Below are 10242 nucleotides of genomic sequence, written 5' to 3' on the forward strand. Positions count from 1 at the left end.
CTCCTGATTTAAACACAAAAGTTGGAAAACTATGATGTGTATTTTCTTCTGCAATTGCAAAAAAATCCTCTGTTATAAATGTCAAGTAAATGTCAAGTAAATTTCACTTTGAAAACACATGTCTTATTTCTCTTAACCCCTTAAACACTTCTGTGATCACAGTAACAGTTGTTTCCTGGGTCTGATAGAACCTTTCCGTCTGGTGCTACTGGTTAGAGGTCCCCAACATAAGAAATCTTTATTTGTGACAGAACCAAGAGGTCAGAAATAGGAACAAGACCCTTTAAGGGGGAGGGGGAGTGAGTCTCTGGCCAAGGAGCTGTCTTGGTGGGGGCTCCAAGACTCTTGTTGCTCATACTCCATATATAGCCACATCAGTGGTCAAATGTCTTAGAGTAGCGAATCGGAATACAGATCTTTAAAAAAAGCGCAGGTTGGCCAAGCAATCTCTTGGGAGTCATTTCCAAAAAAGTATTGGGTGTCTCTCAACGTCCGTGGCCCCCTAAAAAAAAGCGCATATTACAGCTTAGCAGCAGCACCAGCGTGCACTCCAGCGCAGCGTTCAGTCCGGCACAGACGCTTGAGGCTTCATCCTCTCTGTTCTATCTCTTTTCTATCAGTTAGGTACACTAACACACAACCAGCAGCCATGGATGCCATTAAGAAGAAGATGCAGATGCTCAAGCTTGACAAGGAAAATGCCTTGGACAGAGCAGAGCAGGCTGAGGGAGACAAGAAGGCAGCAGAGGACCGCAGCAAGCAGGTCGGCATCTAGAGTTGGATGACTGTTGGATTGATTACACAGAAGAGTTTCCTTTTTATGGAATATTACACTTATTGTGGCCTGAGTCATGTTAATGTAGTTTAAGGGAAGTGATATACATTTTCCCCTTAAACTTTTCCAATACTTTTACTTCATTCTGTCTGTGTACATGTCCACTTATGTCTATGGTTTTATGTGTGGCCTTAGCTGGAGGATGATCTGGTAGCCCTGCAGAAGAAGCTGAAGGGCACAGAGGATGAGCTTGATAAGTACTCTGAGGCCTTGAAGGAAGCACAAGAGAAGCTGGAGCTGGCAGAGAAGACAGCCACAGATGTGAGTGCACTGTTTTGTCATCGTAGAAACAAACACACAAACACACACACACACACACAGTACTTTATACACTGTGTCCGAGGTACAGGCTCTGAGGTACATCAGAGGTACAGCCCTATTTGAAATAGAATAAATAAAGCATATATCACTCTGCACTGCACGGGCTGTTTCATATTTAATGTTTAAACTCACAGAACAACAAAGCAAAAAATATCTAGCCCTGACCAAATACATACTTTGTGGCCAAGGGAAGGTCAACTCCTGTGTACACAATTAAGGTAATGCTGCCTCCTGCTTTCTGAGCAGTTTTCATCAACTAGCCATGTAGTATACTATATATAGCACAAAGCTTTAAATGGCCAAGTCAGTGTGAGCTATCAGGTTTACACGATACAAGCTTACAATTTCAGTAGCTCTGATACTCCTCTGACTCATGGCAGCTGTGCAAGATGATAACCCAACCCCGTTTCCTCACACCCACCACAGCTACACCACTCCAACCGCTCCAACACCACTCCAACTAAATGACTATACATACAATAATTAGTATGATTAAAGTATAATTTGAAGTTGCATTCAACATAAAATTAAGTTTCTTGTTATCCAAATTGTGTTTTGTTAATAACAATTCAACAGCTCTCTGTCATATATCTTGCATTACAGGCTTAGACTATCTAGGCCTATATATTTTGTCAGAGCTAATATTTTAAGACAAACATGTGAAGTAATGTGTATGCAACAACTTAACTGTATTAATATCATTCAAATTGATTTTTATATGATCAATGAGAACAGAGTAGTAACCTTTGAGTTTGTGACTTCCCATGGATTATTCAAAAATGCCTTTCTTTGGAAGCTGTTTTTTTGTTTAATTGTAACATTGTCAAGTGACAGTGTTAGCATTTTAGCCCAGTGTTCGATGGGGCATAATACAATTTTGAAATATTCAATTCACAGTTGCATTGAGAGTGTGTTTAAGTAGGAACAAATTACTGTACGAGGCCAAATAAGTGGTCAAATTCTTAAAAAATATGGATACTTTGATATATATTGAAATTATTAGTTAACCTCGGTACAATCTGCATTATCCAAGGAAGCCAGGCACACAAGGTAATCATTAAAATAGAATGTACAGTTAATCAACATAACTGTGTGCAAGGGCAATTTGTGCACTGGTTTCAACAAAATTCAACAAACAATTTTGGAGTAGACAGATTTCTCTACTTCAGTTTCTGTAATAGGAAGTTTATTGTCTGACCTCCCATGAACTCACGGATGTGACTAAGTGCTTAGGCAGATACATAAAAATATAGCTAATTATCTATTGTTAAAAGAAATAGATTAAGATGCCTCTCCTACAAATGATTAGTCATTTCCAGAAAATAGTACAAAATGCAGTAAAATACTTGTACAGTTTGTTTCATCATCCCTTTTATTATTGTTGCTATCATTATCATTATTAGCATCCTCTTTACAGTTTGACACCATAATTAGCTCTTTGTGTATAAGGATATGGGGGCTCTTGCTTACCATTTGACTCTCTGCAGGCTGAGGGTGAAGTGGCCTCTCTGAACAGACGTATCCAACTGGTTGAGGAGGAGTTGGATCGTGCTCAGGAGCGTCTTGCCACTGCACTGCAGAAGCTGGAGGAGGCTGAGAAGGCTGCTGATGAGAGCGAGAGGTCTGACTGGCACTCACGCCAACACACAAAACTGAACAAGTTGTAACATTCTCTTGTATAAAAACTAGAATGAAAACAAACAAAAAAATCTGTCTCACTCTCACAGAGGAATGAAGGTCATTGAGAACAGGGCCTTGAAGGATGAGGAGAAGATGGAACTGCAGGAGATCCAGCTGAAGGAAGCCAAGCACATTGCTGAGGAGGCTGACCGCAAGTATGAGGAGGTGAGTTTTCAGGCACACACAACTGCATACAACATACTCATAGGTCACAGGTCTAGTCCCAACAACTTTGCCATTTTGAAGTGCAATACTAACAGTTTTGATATCAGATGTATCTACTTACATTTATGCCAGTGGCATTCATAAGGGATTACTTTACACTTTCTTCACTAAATACCTTCTTTCACTTTATTCTTTGAAAAGTGGAAAATGTCCTCACTGCTAATGGAGTTCTGCAGTTGGTGCCTTTGGAATTAACATTAATTTTGCCAATGGAGGTATTATATAGAGAGTGAGGAAGTACCCCCTGTGTTCTGTTCAATGCTGGATGCTATCTACTTCAGCTAAATATATTTTTTTAAATCTTTACAAATGTCACTTTGTGTGCCACTTTTTCACTAACAAGTCAAGTAGGTTCAAAGTTCCAGATGGCCAAAATAATTATATATAAAATAAGTATGTTGTCCATGCAGATTAGTTGATGATCCCTGCTTGAAAACTGACAGCTCATATGAGCATAATTGACAATAGTCTTGCTTGTGAAAATGTGGTTGGAAGTAAGCACACATAACTAAAAATATGCTATTTTTAAAGATGGTGACAGCCAATTTGTATTCTAACATGCTGACGCTAGACCCCTGATTTTGTAAACCGTGAGTCCCTAATTCCCAGTGATTTTATTTCTGAAGTTAGCAGAGGGCATATGAATTTGAAATTTTACCTGCCAGGATTTGCTATCCCAATGTCTAAAAATCACGCAAAATACATACACATTAAATCCATACTCAAATATTCTGTTTATAGTTTCTAGTTGGATTGAAATCAGATAATTAGCAAATACTCAATAATGTCCAAGTGCTAAACAAGGATGTATGCGGTATGTTCAGGTGGCTCGTAAGCTGGTGATTGTTGAGGCTGAGCTGGAGCGTACAGAAGAGCGCGCTGAGCTGTCTGAGGGGTAAGGTCTCTGCACAAAAGTAAATATTGTGTTTGATGTCTGTTTATATCAAATGGTACAACCATCATTCCTTGAATTATTTTTCTGTAGTAAGTGCTCTGAACTGGAAGAGGAACTGAAAACTGTGACCAACAACATGAAGTCTCTTGAGGCCCAGGCTGAGAAGGTTTGTTTGTATTGTGTGTGTGTGTGTGTGTGTGTGTGTGTGTGTGTGTGTGTGTGTGTGTGTGTGTGTGTCTGTCTGTCCACTGGAGGTGACTTTGAATTGGTATATGTGTTGTGTGTATATGTTTTGTGTATGTCTTATGTATGTTAGCACTGACTGTAGTACCTCTTTTTTACAACAGTACTCTGCGAAAGAGGACAAGTATGAGGAGGAGATCAAGGTCCTGACTGACAGACTGAAGGAGGTTAGTTCCTTTTTGTTTTTCAGTCCTCATCACACATGAAAGCCTTTAGTCTTTTTAGACTCTATGATTGTGTTCTGAAATCATTCTTTGTGCTCCAGGCTGAAACTCGTGCAGAGTTTGCTGAGAGAACAGTGGCAAAACTGGAGAAGACCATTGATGATCTTGAGGGTGAGTTTTTAAGTTTTGACTACCCATCTGCTTTGTCGCTATGCTTTACAGCATACACTGATCATGGCGGAGTGTAACTTAGGATCTGAGTCCTCCATATACACTTATCGTAGAAGACACTATGGTATTATTTTTGTGACATGAAATTCATCGCTCTTAATGCTTATTATGTCTGTAGATGAGTTGTATGCCCAGAAGCTCAAGTACAAAGCCATCAGTGAGGAGCTGGACCATGCCCTCAACGACATGACATCCATGTAAATATTGCATTCTGAATATTTCTGGAAAAACTCTTTTCCTTCCTATTTTACAGCCAAAAATGCTTTCTTACCCAACTAACCCTGTATAGTAGATGTACAATTTTATGCATGGACCATTTTATAGTTATAGTTAGTAATATTATTTTTTACTGATCTTGTCACCATTTCCTCATTTCTAATGTCTGCATGTCTTGGTCATCAGAACTACTGCATGTCCATTGTCTTCTCCATCATCACACTCTGTTTCCTGTCTATCTCTCTCTCACCCACAGATAATTTGCTTACGTTTCCTCACCGGTGTGTTCTGGCTGAGGGGCTTCTTCATTTTCCTCACCCTTTCTCTCTTTTTCTCTATGTTCTTATATGTTCTCTATCACTCCATCCTTCCTGTGTGGGGCAAGGCGACAAAGCACTTACACTATGTTTGGTGCCTAAAGCTTTGAATCATTTTGCTTTCTGTAAAATAAACATTCATCCATCTGTTGCTCCCTTTCTCTCTTCTTTTTGTTTGTTTCTTTTGATTTCTATTTATGTCCATAATTTATTTTTGAGTAGCTTCAATAAAATCAAAAGCTCAACATCTACAAATGTTTTTTTTTATTGCCTCATACAAAAATGATACATTCATTAATTTATTTTCTTTTTGCTTTTCATCCAAATTGATCCCTGGTGAATTGAATACAAAGCCAATTATCTGAAAAGAGTGATAGTGGGTATTATGTTAGAAGTGTAGTGAGTTACACTTTCTTTCTAATAATACAACATGTAATAATACTTTAAACACAGTACTGTACATTTCTTGGAGGGATCTGAAGGGTATTTCACAAAAGCAGAATTAAGAAATCCAAAATAAGTGATAAAACGAGGCTTGACCTAGTGTTGTCTGGTCATCCTAGCTCAAAAGGTTTCATGAGCGCCAATCCAGGATGAGTAGGAGCGACTAGATCAAGCCAGGTGTAAGTAATTTAAGATACAAGCACATTCTCGTCTATTTTTTATTCAAAATAACTACCAGTTGGAATGAAAAATACACAGAAAATACCGTCATTCAGACAAAGACAAACAGCTTTTGATATAGACTTACTGTACATGAAAGTGAAGTGAAGTGTTTTGAATGGGGAGACACAGCTGTTTCTGTAAAACAGCGGGAGTAGGGTTGGTGGACCAACTGAATGCACTGTGGGTGTGTTCGAAACGGGTAAAGTTGCTGCCTTTTAAGATATCTAACTGGGGAGCAAGGCAGCAAGTGCGGTTCGAAACCGAAAAAACAAATTCTGCTGCCTTTTAAGATATCTTAGAATTCCCAAATAACGGTAATTTTTGGAGGCAGCATCGATGCACACTTCATGCTCCCTCCTACCCATAATCCCTTGGGGCAACATCTGAAACAGCTGTGAAAGGTAAACAAACATGGCGGCTGACATTGGTAATGGCTGCTGAATCTGTTTAAAATGCCATTTGTGTGACCTTATTTTGCTTAGATTTGTAGATTACAGATGAGAAATAAACAATTTACTATCTGATTATGCCATTGTTGTAACCATTAATAGCGTCTGGTCTGATATATCTGCCGGCCGTAAAACTAATTTATACCATTAGCCTGCTAGCTTACGTAAGCTAATTTAGTTTAACGTCAGGCCTTTGCTAACGTCATACCGTAGTGTTAACCAAAGATTCTAGAGTGCTACGCTCGTTTTTAAAAAGATGCATTTACTGTAATCCAAAGTCATGTCTAGTGAGACCGCTCTCTATGTAGGGAGGGAGGCAGTAGGCAGCTGTCTCCCGTTTCGAACAGACCCAATATGTATACATCAATGTGTGAGTGCTTTCTCATCTTGGCATACGACATCATACAGTCTAGCCCAGTGTTTCTCAACTGGGTCAAGGAATGGTACTGATCCGCGATAAGGAGACTGCTGGTCTGCAAAGCCGCAAAATGTCACACTTGTCTGATCATTTACGGCACAATTGATCATGGAACTGTAGACCAATCAGGAAATACTAATTTCCTTAAATAGCCTGATAAAAAAACAAACTCTGGACACTCATGATTGTATGATATGTTATATCCAGCTAGACAGGCCCTCTTTTTTTTACACAAGCCCTACTAAACATTTCCTAACACCATCCATCAGAATGTTCAACTCAATCTGATAGCCCGATATTTACTTTTTTATAAACTTTTTTTTTAATCATATCTGGATGGCTGACTGCTACTTATACCATTCGCCTATCCTTTACATCATGGTTATGGTGTTTCCTAATTCCTACCTTTCTACCTACCTTTTTCACCCATATTCAGATGTTGATGCTTTTTATGTGTGTTTGAACAACTCGCTCAAAGCACTTCATGACTATGGGTGTCAAGGCAATTGGGCGATAGTCATTCAGGGAGGTTATTGCTGTTTGTTTTGGAAGAGGAATGTTTTTTGTGACCTAGATAGATGGCTTTGGTGGGGTTGATATGAGAGAGGGCTCATCTAACCTCATGGGTGCTCAGCACTCGTGACTCTGGTGAGGCTTCTTGCTGTGGCAGTTTAATTGTGGGTTGGTCACTGTGCCTGTCAAAACGTGCAAAGAGGTCATCAGGGAGGGTTATCATACCAAAATGTTATCTACAGACATGAACCTTTTCAAAAATGATAAGTAACCTTTGCCACCTTGAGTGGTACCGACATCTGGTCTGGCCCATGGACTAATTGTGTGTGTTCGTTTTTGTGTATATGTGTGCTTCTCTGTGTGTGTTTGCTTCTGAGTGTGTGTGTGTGGGGGTAATGGGTTGTGTGTGTTTGTGTTTGTGCGTGTGTCCCTGCTTGCCTGCATGTGTGTGTGTTTTTATGTTACTGTTTATGTGTGTGTGTGCCTGCCTGTGACTGCGTGCATGTGTACTGTGTGTGTGTTTGTGTGTGTGTGTGTAGCTGAGTAGCAGGATCATTATGTGACACCCTTTAAATGCATGCAAGTTTCATGGAATTCCGTTAATGCAGGGCCGAATCAGTTACACACACACACACACACACACGAACACACACACATATACAGATAGACACGTGCACACACACACAGTACACATGCATGCACACACATGCACACATACAGGCACTCACAGGCACACACACACACACAAGCATGCACATGCACACCCACATGCAGCCAAGCAGGCGCACACAAACACACATACAGTACACACACACACACACACACACACACACACACACACAGACCATTTCCATTCACATCTAACCATTCTTTCATTTCCTCCTTTTCATGTCTAAACATTGTCAGATTCCTTTGCTTTAAATTGCGATCATAAAATGACCAAACAAAGGCAACTAATTACATCAACCAATCAAATCAATTTGTGTGGGAGAACTTTGTTTTTATCATCTGCATTTGGTTCTAAGTTTTCATTCTATCCAGGATCAATGCAGTGTTTATTAATAATTTTCCAAAAGACCTACACACATCATCAAAATGTATTCCTATATGATAATAATGCAAATACTGCAAGTAAAATCCCAAGAAACTACTACTATGTTTTCAGCAGACTGGCTTTCAACATTACAGTAAGATGCTACAGTGGGATGATTCTGAAATATTTTTGCTGTTCTGGTTATCAAAATAAACAAGCCAATGAGTCTAAATGAATGCCTCAAACAAACAGATGAACATGCTTTATATGCATTTCCTATATGTATTTCCAATTCTATAGGGAATTTTTCCTCGCCCCTGTTACTCATGGGCCTTCTCTTTTCTGATTGTTTAACACTCTGTAAAGCGCCATGAGACATGTGTAATGTTTTGCCACACTATAAGTGAAATTAAATTGTTTTGAAATTGAAATGTATTAAAACAACACTCTCATTCTTAATTCTGACATCTGTCAGGGAGAGTGTAAAAAATGTGACTGCCTTTGTTGTACCAGTATGAGTATGAAATACAGAAAAAAAAACTTGATCTATCATTTTCATATGATGTTGATAAATGTGAAGCCATTTTTATCATAGTGCTTACATTTTAGTGAAAGTTATCATTGTTATCATAACATTGTGCTTTTGTCAATTGTCATTTTGTGGGCAATGCTAAGGCAGAATACAGAAACTTCCTTTTGTAGATAGAATAATACACTACAAAATGTGAAAAATACAATATTATACCTAGAATTACCTAAATGTAGGAAATGTAAAGGCTGATAGACCAATTGGAATGTGTTTTATGACATTATAGCAGGGCTGGATTCCTGCAACTGTCTTTAAAAACAGAAAGACTGGATAATCCACCCTTGCCTATAGTGTTGAGCAATGAATTTAATTAGATTTAAATATAACATGCTCAAAAATGATATAGCCTAATTATTCTTCCTGTTTAAAGTGATTTATGCCCTTCTACTCTCTCTGCCATTTACCATAAACAAAAGCTGGTGTTGTGTTTTCTGACATTGAAACACTGAAAATAAAAGACATGCAAATTTTCTCCATTTGCCTACCACTGTATGATACTTGCACAAGGAAAACTGTGCAGTATGGGAAGTATCTCTCATGCAAGCATCATCAACCATGCTGATAATGCAATTAAAAAACATTGTACTGTAATTGTGTTAGCAATTAAAGTAGCCTGTTGAGGCAACCAACCATCTGATGTGCATGTTTTCACTGAAAACGTTATTGGGCCAATACTAAATTCAATCAGATTCATAGCCTACATCCTGATTTGTTGATACTGAGGCAATGATTCCATGCAAAGGCTTGGGCTTCAGGGCCCCCTGACCCCTTGGGCCCCTGGGCCCGGTAGGCCCGTGCAGTAATCCATCCCTTGGTGCATGGGGGAGCGTGTGGGTGGCTATGACCCAAAAGTTGAGAATTAGCTGGCTGGCACATTTATATATATCATTTGGTCTCTGCATTTATCACAATCCGTGAATTAGTGAAACACACTCGGCACACACTAATCCCGGCGCAGTGAGCTGCCTGCAACAACAGCGGCGCTCGGGGAGCAGCTGTGCCTACTGGTCGGGGTTCAAACCGGCAACCCTCCGGTTACAAGTCCGAGGCACTAGGACACGGATGCCCAAATCAAATGTTAATGAATGTGTGTTGTCCTTATAAATACATAAATTAAAAATGAAATGAAAGTATGATAGCCTATGTCAGGTCAAAGAAGTTTGAGAAGGGCTATAGCCTGTAGTTCGCCTATCATTCTTCATTCATTCTGCACATTGGAATTCAGGCCATGATTGTTGCTGAATTTTCATGTTCTTGAAGTGTGTAGGCCTGTAATAGTCCAAGCCAAGTTTAACACATTTTCAATCAACAAACAAACATTTTTCTTCAAGTGCAGTCCATATACAGTATGTCAAGAGTAAATGATACACGATATCAAGAAGATGTTGCGCAACCCAGAATTTCGTAGCAAAACGGTGCGAAACTTTTGAGATTGAACATGCCCCCG

General features: G+C 39.3%; 1 protein-coding gene across 1 annotated transcript; it reads left to right on the forward strand.

The window, feature by feature from the left end:
* Window positions 1-521: 521 nt before the first annotated feature.
* Window positions 522-5274, forward strand: tpma (alpha-tropomyosin). Its single transcript, XM_042061071.1, has 10 exons — window positions 522-763; window positions 971-1096; window positions 2644-2777; window positions 2884-3001; window positions 3886-3956; window positions 4047-4122; window positions 4304-4366; window positions 4465-4534; window positions 4713-4791; window positions 5067-5274. Exons 1-10 carry the CDS (start codon window positions 650-652, stop codon window positions 5068-5070), a joined length of 855 nt encoding a protein of 284 aa, XP_041917005.1. The 5' UTR covers window positions 522-649; the 3' UTR covers window positions 5071-5274.
* The last annotated feature ends 4968 nt before the right edge of the window (window positions 5275-10242 follow it).

This window comes from Alosa sapidissima, chromosome 14 (genome assembly GCF_018492685.1).
Source record: "Alosa sapidissima isolate fAloSap1 chromosome 14, fAloSap1.pri, whole genome shotgun sequence".
Taxonomy (NCBI): Eukaryota; Metazoa; Chordata; class Actinopteri; order Clupeiformes; family Clupeidae; genus Alosa; species Alosa sapidissima.

What these genes read in the sequence shown, in the direction of transcription:
- tpma (XM_042061071.1), top strand. Translation starts at nt 650, where the DNA reads ATGGATGCCATTAAGAAGAAGATGCAGATGCTCAAGCTTGACAAGGAA. An exon ending in CAGAGAAGACAGCCACAGAT is followed by an intron (nt 1,097 to 2,643) that starts GTGAGTGCACTG and finishes GACTCTCTGCAG; the next exon opens with GCTGAGGGTGAAGTGGCCTC. An exon ending in GACCATTGATGATCTTGAGG is followed by an intron (nt 4,535 to 4,712) that starts GTGAGTTTTTAA and finishes TTATGTCTGTAG; the next exon opens with ATGAGTTGTATGCCCAGAAG.